This window comes from Tamandua tetradactyla, chromosome 4 (assembly GCF_023851605.1).
Source record: "Tamandua tetradactyla isolate mTamTet1 chromosome 4, mTamTet1.pri, whole genome shotgun sequence".
Classification (NCBI taxonomy): domain Eukaryota; kingdom Metazoa; phylum Chordata; class Mammalia; order Pilosa; family Myrmecophagidae; genus Tamandua; species Tamandua tetradactyla.
This window is the reverse complement of record NC_135330.1, coordinates 20,851,208-20,871,519: the sequence shown is the minus strand read 5'-3', so window position 1 is coordinate 20,871,519 and position 20,312 is coordinate 20,851,208. Positions and strand designations below refer to the sequence as shown.

Genomic DNA, 20,312 nt, shown 5'->3' with positions numbered 1-20,312 from the left:
CTTTAGTGTATAAGCTTCATTTCAGCAGTTAAGCCCCCGTAATGGGAATTTAGTCATCAGAAAATCAGCAAGCTGCATTGCGGGGGTGAAAGTGCTGATTCTCTGGAGACAACCGGAAGGCGCCTTGGAACACGCAGGCACACACTGGTGCACCCAGTGGCCCAGTGCGCTGCTGTGGGGGCATCCCCTGGTGCAAGGTGAGCAGGGCATGTAGGCTGGGTGGCCAGGCCTCATGTCCGAGCCAGTCCACCTGGCAGGATGGGCCTGGACCTTGTGTCAGAACCCCGACGGTGCTAGGAGAGTGGCTAAGGAACCCCGGAAGGACAGGCTCTCTGCATTGTGCCTTGCTTGGGGAGTGGAGGAAGACAAATGCAGGAGCAGGCCTGGCCCAGCATTCAGGCATCAGGAATAGGCAACACCTGAGCAGAGGGTGTGCAAGGTTTATGAATGATGGCCAGTGCCACAGCACAAATGTCGCATCCCTATGGTTTGGACGAGGGCTGGAAGACAGAAACTTTCAGATCAGTTTCCTTTACAAAAGCTAGCCCTATCCCTAGCGAAATTTCCTCTAACTGCAATAGTATACGAGGCTGCAACTTATCCAGACAACCAGTTAATATTGGGTCGACTTTGAAATCAATACCTTTACTTGTTCAAAAAAGAAGTCCATGGCACTGGCTGCCAAAGGGCCCTGAGAATTGGGACTCCAACAGGAGTGATGCACAGCCCTGCCAGCTGTGTACAGCTCACGGGGAACTCACGAAAAGAAGACATTTTGATTTGCAGCCTCGGCTCCTAGGGGCATTCAATTCCATTCAACAAATATTTACTGAATGCCCACCTATTATGGGCTCAGCATTTTGCTAGTTACCAGGATGATAGAGAAGCATAATCAGAGTTGGGGACTTCTAAAATTTTATCAGATCTCGGCCACATGATATCAGAGAGTTTATCATCACACTGCAGTGTCATGATACACATGAGTCAGGCAGGTAAAAGAGTAAGGAGGCAGGATGCCTAATTGTTAATGAACGGTGCAGAAAGAGCCAAGAGAAGGACGAAGAGGCTATGGAGGCTTTCATGGGGGGGCGGGCCTCTAAGGAGGGCAGGATGCCTTGGGCTGCCAGCCTCTATTACGTTACCTGGTCATGAGGCAGCGTAATAGGAAAATTATGGTATGTTGGCTTAGCTGCCTTGATTCCACCGACTGAAGTTAATGAGGACAATTGAAAGCCTCCTTTAGGCTGTCACTAGCCAATACTGTGAATAGATTACACATTTTTGGTTAACAGCCAGTGTCTGCTATTCACATGGCTTTTTTAGAACTGAAGTTTTAAAACATAAGTCAAAGTGAGTGGGTGTCCCTAGGGTCTGTGTACCAGGCCTTGCTTCCAGGTCAGCTGAGTTATATTCACACTGTGTGACCTGGATGGTTGGCTTGAAGATATTGACTCAATTTTGCCAAGATCTGACTCAAGAGGTAAGTAAGGGTGGCCCTGAGCTCTGGGTGCTGGAGTTGACCTGAGGTAGGGGGAGCAGAGGGAGAGATTGTGCTATGTGCAAGATAATTAGGCAAAGAAAGTAAGTCTGGAGAGAACGGAACAGACATGCTGAGAAGAGGTGGGAAACTCCATGGTTCTTGAAATTGAAGGCCGGGATCCAAGCAGAGAAGAGTAGCCTTCCCTGGTGCCACCAAGGCAACTGCCCCTCCTGAAGTCTGGCAGTTACCTACCTACACTGTACCTACACCACTGTATTTCCTTGATCCCAAGACACTATTGATTATAAGAAATGCCATGAACTTCTTTCAAGGAAAAAAACCCACTATGCTAAATGTAAACACTGATTGCAAGACGTAGTCCTGTTTCAGAAGTGTTAAAGTATGAAGATGTGGGTCTTAGAAGCAAGACGATATTTTACTTGTATTGAGGAGCCAAGATACATACATAGATTGCTTAAGATTGATGCTTTCAGTATTTTTTTTTAATGCATCATTTTGATGTCACTGAACTCAGAGGTAGCATGTGGGTATTTCTGATCAATTATTTTTTTCTTCTTAGATTAAGATTCAAGGTTCTTCTTAGAATATGACTCCATGCTTCTGGTATTACAAAGAGAGCAATACTTGGACACTGAAGCCAGGTTTGGCAGGGGAAAAAAGGGGATACTAAGCCGTATCATTTGGCCAGCTGTTTAGCTGTGTCTGGTTCTGTCTATAACTAACTCAAGATGTGTTTTGGTAGCTTGGTGCTGGATATTTCAGTTGTTGGTCGGCAACTTCATTGGTGAACCAATGACTTGAGTTCTAACTGGGCATGTTCTGTAACTTCAACCCTTGGTCTTTAGAGAGGGAAAAGGCAGCAGTAAGGGCAAGTATTATTTAAATCCTTCCACAGGTAATTTAACTTCATATGTTAACAATGGAAGTGGGTTTGAATACAATAACCTTTTAAAAAAGGCCTATAGAGTTAAGAGAATCTAACCAGTAGCTCATCCTCACTCCCTGGGATGTGACAAATGGTTTCTGCTTGCCGAAGTCTCTCTCATTCTAGTGAGCATAATTTTACCAAACGGGATTTCTGTTAAAAACTTGAAGTTGTTTTAAGAAAGTAACTTTGCAAATCTAAATGCAAGCTATAAGTACAAAAGGGCTGAAGTGGAGAAGAATGAAAACACTTTCACACGGTAGTTGGTCCTTTTACAGGTTAGCAACTGCATCTTGAGAGAGCAGCTCTCTCCATCTCCTAGTTCAAGATTCAGACTGTTGGTTGGCACAGGCTGTTTACGGGGTCCACCTCACAAAGTTCTTCAACAAACTGAAGTTTTCTCTCTCTGGGAAAGTCATTTTTAGATTCACATTTTGCTTTTTATGAAATCAATTAATTATATTAAAACATGATATATTAAGTATTATAATAAGCTAGAGGGAGCTAAGCTGTGTACCCTGAGACAGGAGAACAGGAGGCAAATGCAGGCTTGGCTTCCCTCAGAGGACCTTCAGAGAATGAACGTTCAGGTCATTCTCTGAAGGAAATGTTAGAGAGATGTGGTAATTTAAACAGTAAATCTGGAAAGTTGGTTTTGATCCCAATTCTGAAGTCAGAAACATAGTGAGATGGCAGCTCTGAGAAGTTCTCTTGGGAGATCAATCAAGGGGCTGTGTGTTTCATCACAGAAAGCATGCGAGTCTGAAGGAGACAGACTCTATTCAATTCAGCCACATCGAGGCCCTGGTAAGGGAGAAATGCAGTGGCCACAGCACCCCAAGAGGCACAGGAGGGAGCTCCTGGCATGAGGGTGGGAGAGAACCAGCTGGGAAGGGCTAAAGTGAATAAACTTTGAAAATGTATGCGTGAACCACCCCCCAAAATACTAACACGACAACTTCAAAGAAACACAAACAATGTGAAAACACTTGGAAATGGTTTAATGTTTTACAACAGAAATGACCTGTACAGTTACAGTAAGTTTAATATATATAAAAAATTACAGCAGACAAATGCATCTACACAACACCTACCATTTCATTCTGAATCACTGTCACCTACGCAATCTCTCCCAAGCCTACAGACCCCTGCAGGCAGCCCTAGGAGGGGGAATCACAGAAAGGGCACTTTTAAAGAGACAGCACCGCTCATGTTTCCCACCACCTGTCAGGCCTCAGGAGGTATCAGCTAATTCCCCACAATAGGAAGTTGCTTGTGTTTCAGGTTTTCAAAACCAAGAAAAAGTGTGTTTCCCAGGGGCACAGATAACAAGGTCCAGAACTCCCAGTTATCAGCTCATTCTTATAAAATATTCCTACCAGAGGGGAAATGGCTAAACAGGCACTCTGGGGCAGTGAGGCTATACAATAGCCACCCAGAGCACAGAGTTATCTAAGGGGAAATGTAAAAGGACTCCCAATAAACTACCTAGGAATTGTCACTGCCTCATTAAAGCTGCTGGACAATTTTGGAAAGAATCATTTACACCACATCTTAAGTTTCCACAAAAGAACTAAAACTCACATTTTAAAGTTAAGTACACAAAACAAAAAGTTCTGGGAGGCCAAGGGACCAATTCCCCCTTGTGTCCCTCCCTTGACAACAGTGGAAAAACACCCCTGAATCAATTTTTTTTTTGGAAAAAAAAAAAAAAAGGAGCGGGGTGGGGGGGGAGGTGGGTGAAGTGGGGGGTAAGATATTTAAAGACAGAAAGAAAACATTTTTAGAAAATCACGATCACTGTCTCTTTAAAACAAACAAAATCCCAGCTGGGAACAGCAATAAGCGAAAACACAATCCAAATTAACACCTGGTGGAAGTTTATTACTAAATATTATGTACACTCAGAACTTTTTAATTTTCTTTTTTATTATGAACACCTAGGCAGTGAAAACTGTTATGTTATTACATACATAGACACACCCAAAACATACAAAAATACTATTATTTCAAACTACTAAGAATAGGACAGTTCAGTTATTTTCATGCTATGACTTTAAGAGCATTACACTGAAACAAACAAGAAGTTAAACGACATTTTTTTTTTAATATCCCAGAAATATACCAAAATATACATCTAAGCTTTGGAATTACTGAGGTTAGACTAATGCAAGTGCTGGGTAATCGTACTTAATACACAAATCTAAGGTTCTGCAGGAAAGAAATTATCTTTGGTATCTGCATCAGGCTAATATTATTAACATTTGGATTTTGCTTTGGGATAGAGCTTGTATGACCCTAGAACCAAATACCCCCCTCCCCCAATCAACTGAGATTAAAAAGATCCATGTAAAAAGTTCCTTCATTTGCAATCCCCCCCACCCCCCACCCGAAGTTAAAAAGTCACAGGCATCTACCTAGCACAAAAGGTTGTGAATTACAATGCATAGTTGCACAGTGGTGCTGCAAAAAGGAAAGAAAACTACAATAAAGAGAAATGAAAAACTTGATAATCTTTCTGCAGGTTTTCTCACAAATAGGACAACCACTTCCAAGCAGTTCCAGAAAAGGAAAAGCAGAACCAAAGCTCAGAAGGGCACCTCAGTGTATCACCTGTCACCCAGCCCCGGAGGTTAGAGCACCCAGCAGAGCAGCCAATCGTGCGCCAGTGTCTTCAGCTTCCCACCACTCTGTGGAGTCTGCGGCAGGGCCAGCAGCCAACGCCCCACCTGAGTCCAGGCCCCTGTGCTGACCCTGGCTGCTGCAGGGTGGACTGCAGTAGGATAGGGTCTGGTCTTTTGTTTTGGAAACTCTGAAATGCCAATTGGTTCCATAGCACGCTCACAAGTTTGACAAGGGCCAAAGCTACCGAGCACTCGCCTCCCTCCCCGCTGCAGCCAAACCCTGGAACATGGAATCAGCCTTCCCGCCCCTTCTGGTCCAGTCAGAGACCTCCCCACCTGGCCTCCCTCCTCTAGATGCCAGGACACCACAGATTGGATTGATGCTGAAGACTTCCCTTTTCTTTGGTTTTTTTGTTTGTTTTGAGTTTATACAATCATTAAGAAATCTTTGGTTTTGGCTGGAAATTTTACAAATGAAACAAAACAAAACAAAGAAACCACCCTCCCTGGCTTATAGCAGCAGTATTATGACCTGGCAAAGCTTTTTTTTTTCTCTCATCACTGGGGGTGGGAATTGAAGGTTAGGAACTACATTCAAAGAAAAGGTGAAAGGGCTGGGGATGCAGCTTCTAGAGAGCCCATTGGATATAAGATTGTCAAATAATAATAATATTAATAATAATAATAAAAAACTTAAATATTTGGATTTTTTTTTTTTTTGGTTATGTCAAAGGAAAAAAAGTGAAGTGTGTTTGCAGCAGTCAGCTTAAAGGAGCCTTTGGTGTTTTCCCTTCCACCCAAAGTCCTGAAAACAGGCAGAACCCTGAGGCTTCAGAGGGGAAGGGGACGGCCTCTACCCCACCAGGGAAAAGGCAAGTAAGTATAGAACTAGATATGTGGCCAGCAGTCAGGAATGTGGGGTGGGGTGGGGTGGAGTGGGAGCACGGAGAGCTGACCAGCCCCTGAAAGGCAGAGTGGCAGGAAAAGCAGATGTTAAGAGACCTGTGAAGACCCTTGCAACAAAAAGAAATAGAAGATTGCAATTTGCCCTCAGTTTGCAGTAGCTTTTAAGCAGCGACATTCAGAGGCAATGGGGGCCCACCCTAGGCTACATACAGGTCCCATGATGCTATAGGCCAGAGTTTGACATTACTTAGATGAGGGAGGGCAGACTTGGCAACTCTGTAGGGTTTAGAGAAAGTTAAAGCAAGTCACTCAGTCATGAGTTAGAAATGAGGTATACAACAGCTCCTGGACTTGCGGTGGGTAAGAAACCCCACGCTCACTCACCTAGCCTTTGCTACTACCACAGATGCAGAGAACGGAACTACGACTAATGCAGGAGGAAGGACTATCCTCAGAGACTGAGCCCTCCTGTGGACGGAGTAACACACGCACGCCCACTCTGGCAGAGGTAAGAAGCTGGGAGAGGTCTGATTTATCCAATCTCAGGGGAGACACCATTTCCGTGTAAGAAACCAATGTTTTAATATGATTGCAAAGTCTTATTCTCCCTTTCTGATTTTTTAAAAAAATTTCTTCCAGCTGTTTGTAGTTCTGGTCCACTTCACTCCTAGAAAGTATGTTCCTTCTGGGGACTCAGGCAGGACTGGAACCAAAGACATGGCACCTCACCCTGCAAACAACTAGAGCTGTTTCTAACAGACACTGTCATTTTAGCTTCTAAAATTTCCTCCTACATTTTTCAGAGTTTGAGAGACTGTTAGGGATGGGTGGGAGTACAAGCCTTTTCTCTAGTTGGCTCTTTCCTTTTTCATTAGAAAGAAATCCCAATTTTCAGGAACTAAACTGTTTGGATGTCTCATTTTTGAAACAGCACTGTATCCAGTTGTCTGCCTGCAGACTTTGGGATATAATGTTGGAGGAGTCAAATGCCACTGCCAGGTTACTAAAGAAGCTTCGAGCAGCTTTTGTGAGGTTGTGGCAGACTTAAGCAATGATGTACATGAAAACATGGGAAACTGCAGCAGATCTCAATATCCTTTTACAGTAAATTAGTTTTAGGATCTGAACTTTCTGACAGTGTCCTGGGTTTGAACTAGAAAGTGGCACTGGGTGGAGCTCTGTGCAGGATGCGTAGATCCTGGGACACAGAGAGAATCATAAAGCACACTTTGCCTCCCCGGTCCCAGAGAGCTAAGTTTCCATCTGCAGAGTGGTGTTCCGCTACGCGCACCTTGTCTTCCTATAGCCTTTGTTTCAAGTGCTTTTATCTTACATATCCCTGTTACCTACTTATAAACTTATCTAGCACTTTGAAAAGTCACACAATATTAATATCACTTTTATACAATGCCAGAACATTAGATTATTAGTAAAGCTTTCATGAAGTTCTGCAACCTGATCATTTTTTTGGTGGAATATTAAGAGAGCAATAAATTTCTTTTTCCTCTTTCTGTATCCCAGCAATAGTACACCAAGCAATTAACTACTCAACTCCCCAGACCCCATATATAAAAACAATTTGAAACTATGCAGCTCCATGGAAGGTCTATTGGTTTCCCATGTAATCCTGCTCTTGAAAATGCTTACCCTTTACAAGAGAAAGAATAGAGATAGCACATTTGAATGTTGCCTGAACTCAAACTGTACTGGTTCTATATATAAGTGTTAATTAAAGGGGAATTTAAAAAGGCGGGGGGGGGGGGGCTTTACCAAAATGTCCTAGCAATTCCAAGAACATCACTGTTACAGTAGCAACTCTATCTTTCTTTATAGCCCTGGCAGAGTGAAACAAAAGAAATCTCTTTTCCAAGGCCAGGATAACTAACAAGACTTCCTTCAAAAAGTGGGGAAGGTGGGGTGGAACAGAGAAGAGAGGGAAAGGAAAGAGACAAAAGAAGTTTTTCCAAATGGTAGCTTTTTGCTCCTTTTCTCTCTGCCCACTTGAAAACAAGGACAACTAATGACATAGCAGTGTCTTTGGTATCCAAACCAAATCCCACTTAAGTTCTGTGAGACGGATCGTTTATTTAAAAAATATATAGCCTTTCTGGAGATACAATCTATATCTGGACTCAGGGAGCCAAGAAAGGATGTCCCAGAGTAAGGGCAGAAAAGGCTGTTAATTATTCCTGAATTAGCATCACTTCTCACTCACATTTCCACCAAGAACAAATCCCTCCTCCACCCTACCAACTAATCAATCCCTAAGGTCACACCTTCTCACAGGTGGGAGGCGAGCAGATTGGCTTTCACTTCTTGGTTTGGTTTGCATTTTTGGTTTAGAGAGAATTAACCTTGGTATAAAAAAAGAAAGTGAGGTTTTAAAATGTGTTACTACCGTAACACTGAATAACAAGACAGAGGGTGATGAAAAGAACCTGTTTTACTTTAATTTTCCTAGAATAAGATGCATCAACCATTCGCCTCACCTTTCCTCTCCAAATTAAACGGTACATGCCTAGTTCTGCCTCTACTGCTCAACCACACACCCAGATAGTCACACATTCATCCTTCACCTAAGCTTTTGCTACGTACAGAGGTAATGAATCATTAGGAGAGGCTGTCAGGGTCTGGGAGCATGGGCAACTACAGGAAAGGATGCAAGTGCACCCCAGTGGATCCCCAACCAATGGAAAGCCACCCGCCTGCACCACGCACCATGTGCAGCTCAGCCCACAGAGAGGCCAACAGACCCTATACCCAATCACAGGGATAATCAAGTTTCCTTTGGCAAGACAAATATAAGGAAAAACAAACGCACACATACAAGCAATGTTTTCCTTTTAACGTAATCAACTTCTTCTCTTCCCCTGCCCCACCCTTCCCTAACCCTATAAATTGTAACCTATCAACAGGATCCCGAATACATACAGCATCAATCATGTTTATCAGTCATAATAAACATCAGTTCAACTAAATGCTAATGCTAGAATTATTTCCACTATTTATAAAGTTTTTTTCCTTTTTTATTTGGTTTTTATTTTAAAACCAGTTTTGCAACAATGCTAAGCTATGCTGAGGTATTTCATGAAGGTGCCAGAAGCTAGCTGTTACCCATAAGCATTATCCTCACAGATTAAGGTACCACCATTCATACAGAAAAAGAAGAGGAGGGGAAAAGGAAAGGAGATCCAGATTACAGAATCAATACAAAATCCACTCAAATTCACCGCTTTTAGCAAAGGCCAAGAGGGTAAAAGCCTAAACAAGGAACTGCTTCATGAATGAGGATGGTTAGAAGAAAGCAACAGTTCACCCACTGGGTAAATTGGTCAATTTGGGAAAAGCCATATTCCCTGCCCTCTTGGTGGAATCTTTTCAAATATCTTACTGGAAATCTGAGGGGTGCCCCATTTAATATCTTTGGATTAAAATAGGCTGAAGCAGAATAGTATAAGTATCAACCTTTATGAAAGCAGTTTATTTACCCTATTCCTATACAAGTTTACTTTTGTATCACATGCACCATCTAAGCAAACCTACATAATGGTTTATCTTATTCTTCTTGGAGGAATGGCAAAAGAAGGATTTTTTTCTCTTCTCAAGAGAAGAAAGATGCTAAGCGAAATTTATCACCTTCAGTCATCCTCAAACTAACAGAAGACTAAAGACAACTTCGAAACAGCCGGGGCTATGACTGCATGAAAAACGTCACACTCAAAATGCTTTTCACACGCAGATACAAAAATGATTTACAATTGTAATGAGCAGAGACTCATCAATTCTTGCCCATTTGAACAACTTTAAATTTCAACCTCTTAGTTTTTTTCTCCCATTAATATCAGTGGCCTTTTTACATTTTTACCTCTAATAAACAGTGCTGGAATAAACAAACTTTAAATCAATCAATTTCAGATGCTATGATTTAACAAGAAAATATCTGACGGAATTTTCTTAATGAAATGTTGAGGCCCTGTAACTGAGTTCTCAAATTGCAGACTGGTCTTTGAGAGTCGCCTAAGGGGCCCGAGGCCAAAGCAGGCTGCCTGCGGGAGTCCCGTCGCCAGCAGTGCCTGCTAACTTCTCCCTGTCGGCAGCTCTCCTTTCTTGGAGAGAAACAAAAGAAAGATGCTTCTCCTTTTCCTTCCTACAGCTAAGATTTTACTTTTTCCTTGGCAGAAAATGTTTTCTGAGGATGACATGGTTTGGAAACAAATCTAGACAATGAACTCTTCTGTCAGCCAAGTATTTATTATTCACTAATTGCAATGATTTTTAACTTTAAGAAACCAAACGAATTTTCTATATTTGTGAAAGTATCCAGCGTTTCTAGTAATTTAAATAGAAATTTTCACTGTACAGATTAGGCTGAATCAATAAATGTGCCAAGCAAATATCTGTACTTCTGGATAATACAGACAAAGTCCTCCCCCATCTTCCCAAATAAAAGGGATAAGGGGACAAATAACAAAAGAGTTATAATTGTGCTTTTTTCCAACAATAAATGAATTATGTAGAACTGGCAAAATGATCTCACTGAAAATCATATAATCTTATTTTTTTTGAAAAAAAAGAAGATTGTTAATTTCTAATAATACTAATATGAAGTATAAACAGGTATGGTCCTACACAAAATTCCGTTGTGGATTCCTTTGGTTCCATTTATTGAGTAATAAATTGAATAAACCAGGATGGTATTGATCTTTCTTATCAAATAAATAAAAGGAAGTATGTATCATATCAGTTTACTGATAATAAACAAATTTTTAATTCTAATAAGCTGCCTATATAACTTCAGAAACATTTAAACTAATATAGCAATAATCTAATTTCTTAAATCAGAAACAGTAATATCGTTCCTCTGAGAAGCCCTTTTCTAGGTTTTTCTATCCTGTCCTTCAGACTGATACAGGGTATAAATAAAGTTCATGACCAAACTGCACTGCTCGTGATAAGCAGGATTCAAACAATTACATTCACCACTCCCCAGGGAGGGCCCAAAATACAACATCACTATAATGCACTGCTAATATATGCATTTAGGATTAGTCTTTGGCTTAGCATATGTTAACCAAATTCAGGGATGAAATAAAACTTGCAAAAATATTAAGGAGGAAAAAAAAGGAGAATCATAAAAGGAACTGGGATGACTTATGATGGCCCGTCTTCAAAATGCACCAACTATACCAAATACTTCATTTTGGTCAAAGGGCCTCTTGTAATTTTCCAGACCCTCTGAAATAAGGTGGCTAAAACTTAAATCTGAGTACCTTAGGTTAGGAGATAGTCCATTCATTTCAAAAAGCATTTCTTGAGATGATAAAAAATATAAAGTAAAAAAGGACTAAGGCATTTTAAATGAAGCAATATAATCAGCAGAATATGTCGGTATAGTGATGGAGTCGATTTTAAGCTAACACCCATCAATGAGCCATATTAGTGTTTTGTGTGTACATATGTAAATGTACCTTCCATTTCACAACTTATTTTTAGACAAAAGAATAACTTTTTAAAAGTTATTCTTTTGTCTAAGAACTTATTTCCTTCTTTTCAACACAGATTTTTATGCTGGTTTAAGGTCTACCCATATAAACTGAAATGCGCGCGTGCATGCGTACATGTACACACACACGCACCAGGCATAAGCTCCTTATTCCAAATTGACTAGAGAATATGGTCAAGGCAGGGAATAAAAAACTATCATATTGACATTTAAAGCTTACTATCTATCTTCTTTAATATTAAAGTCTGTTGATAAGTCTTTTCTGGGAGAACGAACATTTTTTTGAAGCATATGGGGGGTTGGGGAGAATCTTTCCTTGCCCTTCCTCTTAATCCACTGGGCTTGAATCCCTTGGAACTCAATACTTCCTTTGGTAGCAGTTTTGGGAAATAAATGCTATATAACCTCTCATCCCGTATGGGAGGTATCATCAGCATTTCCTTCCCTGAATCCTTCCTCCTACTTTCATCACTCTCAAGAGGGACTCATTACAGGTAACTGCAGTATTACTACAGCATTACTGATAGCCTTAAAATAAATTTGCACAGACTGAAGTTAAAGATGTTAAGTCAGGACAGAATATTAAATTTAACTAGATCAAAGAAAGAGTGGGAGGAGAGGAGAGAAATTAATAACTGACACTGCCATTCTATTTACACACCAAACAACAATAAAAAAAATTAGTTAAAAATCAAGTTAATGTCTGCCCAGAAGATATTAAAATTCACCAACATAAAAGATTAAAAACAAGCAGCAACTTTTATATAAAATTAATAAAGACAAATGAAAAAGAAATTGTCAGTAGCATCTATCTCCTCAATGTGTTTGAACTGCACTTTATAAACTAGTCCATTAGTACAGCAGCTTCCTAAAAATTGACTTTGGTTCAAGCTTAGTTACAAAATAAAAAACATAAAAACAAAACAAAACAAAACACCACACATAAAAAAGGTGGATGGACATTTGTTAGTTTCCCTGCTTACAGTTCACTAATTTTGGAGGGGTTTTAGGGAAGGTGAAGGTAAGAAAAGGAAATTTAGGGATGGTAATTAAATACTCTGTGAAATGAGATGAGAAGACAGAAGGAACTACAGAAAAATAAAAAGGGAACAAAAATGTTTCTGGCCTTTCAATATTAATGTGACTCCCACTGAATCAGAAAAGCACATAACAAGCTGTGTCTGTGTCACTAACTTTCTGAATACTGGTGAAGAGAGACGAATACACAGAATCCCAGCTCCCTTGTGGACACAAGCAAATCGATTAGAACAAAATTACTTTTAAGCTCTCTGAATTCCCAGCTCAAATGGGGGGCGACGAAAGTGCAGTCTTGGGATCACCGGAAATGCAAACGAGCACCCACAGACATCAAATGGGAACTTTTAACTCCAATAAGAAGGGGAACTTAGATGAACTGCATTGCTGTGATCCAGTCTTTGGGAAGTTTTTTGAGTACAGATACTATAATAATAGTACACCAACAATAAGGGGGATCTAATCTCGAAGTTACCCTCGTTCCTGTTCATCCACTTTCAAAAATTCTTCCTTTTCATTGGGCTGATTTACATAGTCTACAAACACCCTGAAAACAATTTCAGGAGCTAAACACTTCCTGCATTGAACAAAAGAGATGTGTACTGCCGTTTAGACCTATCTGCAGAAGCATCACTAAAAACCAAGGAGACTCCTGAGGTGTGTGCTCAAAGTCTTGCAGATGCCACACTTGGTGAGTAAGTGCCTCCTTTAGTCAGAGTACCAAGGAAAGTCTCAGGGCTAGAGAAATGTATAAAAGCCATCTAGTGAAAAGGAAGTCAGTGGCTAGAGGAAAAAAGTGGTAACCTCGGAGATTTTTCCTCTTCTGGATGCAAACTGATGAAAAAGTCTAGTAGAGTTCCTTTAAAAAATAAAAGAGGGAAATGCTTCCCAACTTCATAAGTCAATTTGTTCTTTGCCAAGTAAGTTAAAGGAAGTATGGATGAAAAGCTTCCAAAAAATGGGAAAAAACAAACAAACCAACCAACCAACAGTAGGAGCATTTTTTTCAGGAGATAAGAAATCAGGAGAATCGCCAGGACAGGTGTCCGCAGTAGTCTTTGCTCTTTGGAACCAAATCCTACCCTGCAACAAGTACAGCTGTTCCCATTGAAAGTAGCAGAAAGCAGCACTGTTGCATCACAGGATCTGGGCCTCAGGGTCATTCAATGATTTGGGGGTGAATGAGAGCTACAGTTCAGCAGGAATTCCTTCCTACACAAAAGTGCTCCAAAGGCACCACCTGATGGGGAGGAAGGGGCAAGTGTGGAATGGGAGTGTTTGCACACTGCCTTCAGCTTCTGCACCAAGCCTCTTGCATAAGTGGCAAAAGAAAAACAATTTTCTAGCACCTCTGTAAGAGTCATCAAGGATAAGGAAACTAGCAAGAACTGCAGTTAAGAATGTAGGTCTCCCTTTACCCCAAACCCTCCCTCCCCACAGTGTGGGAGCTCACTGAAATAGGATCCAGGAGCAAGAGATAAACATGTCCAAACTATATATATATAAAAACAACAACAACAACAACAACAACAATAATAATAATAGAGATACAGTAATACAGGCCTGCCTAAATTGTACCAGTTAAGAAAAGGAACCCCCAACACAATTGATATGATTATAAACACCTTGTTATGACTTAATGGCCTGTACAACAGACCCATAAAAATGATTTTTTTTTTAAGAAAAAAGAAATTTAGACAAACAAGAAACCCCTTTCCTATATTGGAATTGATAACCCACCTTAACTTGTCATCATGACTGCTGGAAATGATAAGTAGTCCTTTCACACTTATATTTTTGATTTTGTGTCTGCTTTTTTTTTTTTTTTTTTTTTACATTTTTGGTTAGAAAGTTCTCCAATCCATGAAGCAATCCTGAAAAGACAGTGTTTTATTACAAAATTAGGCAAATGTTGTCCCATCTCCATCCTTTTTTTTTTCTGTATGTGTTGTTGTTTTTTTTTTCCTTCTCTCCATTGCCCTCAGAGACATGGTGAGAGGAAGCCAATCACATTTTCAGTTTATTAATCTGGCTGGCAGCCCAATCACACTGCACAGTGCAAAAGGCTGGCAGCAGCCCAGCGCAGCCCAGCTCACTGCGCCTTGGAGGCGGTAGTGGTGGTGGAAGCAGCCCCACTGGCAGAGGCCACTGTGAAGAGAGAGTTCTGGATGGACTCAGCTGAGGTGGAGGTGGCATGAAGGCTGGCAACAGGTCCAGAGTTCCCTGCGGAGGCTGCAGCGGCAGAGACCAAGCTAACTGGGTTGCTGGTGAGGAGAGAGAGGTTCTGAGGGTTCAGGAACAGAGGGGCAGTGACGATGTTGGGGGCTCCTCCAGCATTGGCAAATACCAGGTTCCCAGTTGCATCCAATGACGTTATTGGAAGAGAGCCACTAGAAGCAAGAGCTACAGAAAAAAAAGCCCAAGAACACGAAGGAAGGAGAAATTAACATCATTGTGGAGAAACCGAATATCACATCTAAGGTCTATTGACTTGTCCTATGATTCAGAAGGAAAAAGTACAGTTCCTCATTGATTCTTTTCTTATCACAGTGCTATACTGACATCAAATTATTTGTAATTTTGAAAGGTTCTGAAAGACTGAAAATATCTAATTCTGTGAGCATGAACAGGGTGGGTAAGAGGATGAGAATAAGAACTGTGTCATGAATTAAACAGTCAAGTGTCTATCTTGAAATCTGAACTTCACTGCATTTACCTGGGAGTATCTACAAATCCAATAATTTTGTTTTCAATGAAGTTTGTTGATTTTAAACTATCTCCATTCAAAAGACACACAGTTACAATGATTAAGTCATTAAAATGTTTAGTTTTTATCAAGCCAATGGAATTATGAATAAAGTTGAGCAAACACTTTACAGTATAACATACAAGATGAAAACCATCTTTCAAAAAGGGTCTAGTTCTAAAATAAATTATATATTACTAAATAAAATATATGGTGTGATTAATTTTTTACCTCTTGAGGTAAAAGATTTGATTTCTATGACTTGTGCAAAGGAGAGTAACAAGTTTAATGAAGGAAGAAATCAGAGATAGTAGGAGGTGCTAGGTGTGATATCTAAGGCTAGGGCTTGTCTCATTTTTCTATGTTATTGCTTCCTATTGATCAGAAGGTATGGTTAAAATTTTATTTAAAATAATTGGGCACTCTTATTTAATACCTCATCCTATCATTTAACACTTCAAGTCTGTCCACCCAAATAACCACACTACCACAAGTAGATCTGGGGGATTTTTCTATGATCATTACAATTTTGATTTCTTACATACATACAAAAAAGAAATCTAGAGGAACTGAAGGTAATGCCACCACTAGACATGATTATACAATAGTACAGAACAGACAAGACTTAGTGCAGTTTGAAGTTTTCAGAGATCCCAAGCTTAGGGTCTAAGGCCAGTTCTAGACCTTCCCAGAGTATCTTAAGAGTTCTTTCGTCAATTGAGCCCTGAAGAAGGCACTTTGCCACTGCAGCACCCTCAGCCCAGACATACTTCCTCATGCAGGAGAAAAAACGACATCACAAATCTCATTCCAAAAAAAAATTCTTGTATAATAAAAGTTTTACAGATCCAACCATCAATTTCAAGAATGAGTTAGTCAATCGGAAAGTCAACATAATAGAACTTAATCTAGAATCTAGACCATGTCTTGGTTTTCTCTGTGACCAACAGTATTCTATAAATACATCACCCATGAAACATTAATATTAAGTTAGCTAATAGCTTATTTTTGGGCCTGAGAACTCCCATTTTAAGCACAAACTATTCTAATTTTTGTGCTTAGGTTATGATTAATATGGTCATGTTTCTCAAGTCCTTTCCCCTCAATCATTTCAGGCATCTTCAAGCAGAAAGCTCAGAGGCTAAACGAAGGTGAAGCCTATGCTACAGGCAATGGGCACTGCGCTGGGTAATGTGCTAAGGCCAGAAGGGACCCAACTGGGCTCGGAGAACAGACACTATAACCCAAGAGAATATCTGCTCTGCCATGACAGGGATATAAAAAGGACAGAACCCTCAGAATTAAAAGTACTCTCAAAGTCTGCATGATGTACTCTCATATTAAATCATACACTGCTCTCTTGAGGGATAAAAGAGGGGATTAGGGAGTCTTACTTGGTTAAGTTTGCCTTGAATAGATGGATTTAGATGAGTATTTGGAAATACTTATCAGGGGAAAATCCACTTCCAAGTCTATTCACATAAGAAAATGAGTATTAAAAATGAGTAAAAAAAGTCCTAGTTTCTTACAATATAGCGAAGTAAGTGTATTTCCTGCTCTTAATTACAAACTAACATCTATATGTTTCTTACAAGGCATTTTCACAAGGACATTTTCTTGGTCCTCAAGAACATGTTGTCAATTCAACTCTCTTTTCTCATAGCGAGGCAGGTCCTAAACAAGGAAAAAGATTCTACTGACCTTGAATAGTTGCCAGTGTACTGTTGCTCATCAGAGCTGGGCTGAGAGCACCACCCAGGGTCCCTGGATTGAGACTGAGTAAGGCACCTCTGCAAGTCCAAGAGGGGTCATTTATTACCACACAAACATATCTGTTAGTTGACAACACACCCAAAGGGTTAAGCAAAAAGGAAAATCCAGCTGGGGAAGTATATGGAGATACTTCTTAGTTCCTTTATACTCTTAGATGGCTTGGTTAGTGCTTCTGAATTACTGCTATTCTTGATATTTGTTTGTACAAAGCCAAATAAGGTTGTTGGCTGTACAAAATTTAAACTTTTAGTTTTTTGACTCCTCTTGAATTACTTCATTCCTTTTTTTCCAACACAAAAGAAAAACTGCAAGGAAAGGGATGTATTTATAAAATAATTCTTATAATACATGGCCAATAATATAAAATCAGGAATCTCATATATATTCATTAATATATTTTTAATCTATGTTTGAGAATTAAAAAACATACAGCCGAGAGAAGCTAATTGAGAAAGCAAAAGAGTAAGTCAGGAATTCTGGCTTTTCTTCTTGGCCCCTTAATGCAGGTTTTACCAGTGACCTGGTGTTCTTTGTTTTCACCTAGAAATAAAGATAAGGCCACTGCACCTTTCAGAATTTTAAGAAACTTAAGTTCAACTTAATTTTGTAACTGAGGTCCTTTTGCTACTACAGAGCAACCCAATCAAAGAGATCATTCCTTTAAAGAGGTTTTTGTTTTGTTTTTTATCTAAGATGGTGATGAATTCTCTCCTACAAGTAATTTCAGGGATGACCTCATAGTTGCTACTCAGGTGTGAATGAGATTAGGAAACTCCTTACCCAGCCGCAAACTGTGAGGGCGCCATCAGGCCTGGGTTTAGTCCTGCAGCTGCAGCCATGGCTGCAAGACTGGCATTTGCTGGCAACTGTGCAGCTCCTTGGAGGGCAGCGGCTGCTGCTGTTTGCAACCCTGATGCTGTCACCATCACCTGGTTGGTCCCAAGAGGGGAGGACAAAGGAGTGGAGGTGGTTTGTGTTGTGCTGGTCTCACTGGCACTGGAGGCCTCAGAGGTGGAGGCTGAGGCAGAAGGGGAGGGACTCAGAGACGGGGACGTGACAGCTGAGGAAGCTGGAGGTGCTGTGGAAATCACGGTTGCCGTGTTGTTGGAGGTGGTATCTGTAGTGCCTTGAAAAAGGGAATTGGATTAGAAAATGGACTGATGAAAAGTTTTTGGAAGAATGGGGGCTTTATTAAGTCAAACTGTAAAACCAATTGAAAAATTAATCCACCACCCAATGATAGATTTGTCCTTTTTATTAACCTAGTCATTGCTTCTTAGAAATTAACCACAAAAACAAACATTGTAGAACCAGCACTATAAACTCTAACTGTAAGAGGCAAGAGTAGTAGTAACAGAACCATAAAAGAAATAGCACTGGTTTTTCATTGTCTGGTAAATTCTCTATTCAAAAAGCAAAAGAAACAAAGTATCATGGAGGCTCTCTCTTTGGAATACAACTGCACTGGGGAAAAACTCCTAAGTGAAAAATCCCTGCTCTTGAAAAACTTTTCAAAAAACTTTTGAAATCTTTAGTTGTCTCAATAGAGCAATCAAAACAAAACAGCAGCAACAACAAAAACTAAAAATTATGTATTTTTCTAAGGATATGTATTAATAATAATATTCACAGAAAAAAGGTGTAAGAATAACTAATGGTATATGTCTAGATGCCTTCTTCATATTAAAAAATTTAAGTATTCTGTAGTAAAAATGAGCTCTCAAAAAGCCCATTATGGTAAACATTTTCTTATTCATAAAGACAACAAAATACCTTGATACTATGAATCTCATGAAAGTTGGCATGAAAAATGAAGAAACTGTAACTGAGAAACTGTAATATGAGAAGTGGTAAAAAAAAAATCAACATGACTGAATTTTTTGTTTTAAGGAAAAGAACAAGCATTTCGATATAAATGACTAGTTAACATTAAAAATATCACTAGTGAAAATGAAACACCTACACTGAGGTTGTTTAACATTAGAGACTAATATTGTCCAAAAGACACATAATACATATGTAGTATTAAATTTCTAGTAGTCCCATTGAAAAAAATAAAAACAGGGGAAATTAATTTTAACAATATATTCCATTTAGTTACACATATCCAATTTATTATCATTTCCACATGAAATCTATATTAAAAATTATTGAGTTATTTTGCCTATTTTTTATGCTAAATCTTTGAAAACTGTGTATTTTACACTGGCAGCACATCTCAATTTGAAACAGCCACATGTGCTGGTGGCTATGATATCGGATAGTGCAGGTCTAAAATATGTTTAGCATTAGACTTGTTCAGGCCCAAAACAAAAGTGACTTATAGAAGGCTAAAGCCAGTTTGCCTCAAGTAGAAACATCTCATACGGCACGCATAAGATATATAACCCTCTGCAAAACAGAAGATGCCAACTGTCCTCCAAGAACTGTAGCTGGCTGATTGTCTCTAAAAGACAGACACGTCACATTCCAGTTGTCAATAAATGCTACATATTATTAAAACTGGCTGCCTAAATTAGGCAGAACTTAATTTAATGAAATTCACGTTCTAGGATTTAACCAGTTACATATATGTATAAAGCAAACCCCAAGTGGGTCTTCAGCCTATAGAGAGAACTCAGAGACAGAAAAGCATCTATACATTTTCAATATAATAACTCTGTGGATTATAAAAGATTTTGAGAATATTATAAAAGAATCAAACTAATCAAAATAAATATTTTGAGTTTAAAAAGTATTATACATTAGAAGAACATCTTATGCAAAAGAATTGTTATGATAAAAATCAAAGCTGCAGAAGACACTGTTATCTCTTTATCACAAGTTCAGGCATTTTTGTTCTTCTTCCAAAGTTTTTTTTTTTTCGCATGGGCAGGCACCCGGAATTGAACCCAGGTCTCCGGAATTGAACCCAGGTCTCCGGCATGGCAGATGAGAACTGTGCCTGCTGAGCCACCATGGCCTGCCCTCAAAGTTTATTTTGAAGCCTTCTCCTGGTTTTATTTAAACACCCTCAATTCAACTCTCTTCTCATTTAAACTCTAGGGAAAAGTTTCCTTCACTTATCACAGAGCTGGGAGAAACTTAAATATCATCTATTTCAGTACTGCACCTACTTTAGCTCACCTCCTAAAATGCTGCCCCAAAGCAGGTTATTTGTTCTTTGAATGAATGTGATATTCACAACTTTCTTATTATTAGTTGAAAAATATTGATCATATTTCCATTCATTATTCTTTCACCTCTAAATCTATATCACTGAACATGTGATATTGTGCTGGGTCCTGTGTATGGCATAT

General features: G+C 39.6%; 1 protein-coding gene across 7 annotated transcripts in view; it reads right to left on the bottom strand.

The window, feature by feature from the left end:
• Positions 1-4,148: 4,148 nt before the first annotated feature.
• Positions 4,149-20,312, bottom strand: part of POU2F1 (POU class 2 homeobox 1) — a 256,011-nt gene continuing 239,847 nt past the window's right edge. For all 7 annotated transcript variants that reach the window (XM_077156862.1, XM_077156863.1, XM_077156866.1 and 4 more), the window contains 3 exons: positions 17,794-18,139; positions 16,942-17,030; positions 4,149-14,897 (listed from right to left, as the gene is read on the bottom strand). In XM_077156862.1, coding sequence (XP_077012977.1) covers positions 14,587-14,897; positions 16,942-17,030; positions 17,794-18,139 — 746 coding nt within the window. In that variant the 3' untranslated portion in view covers positions 4,149-14,586. The remainder of the gene's footprint in view (positions 14,898-16,941; positions 17,031-17,793; positions 18,140-20,312) is intronic.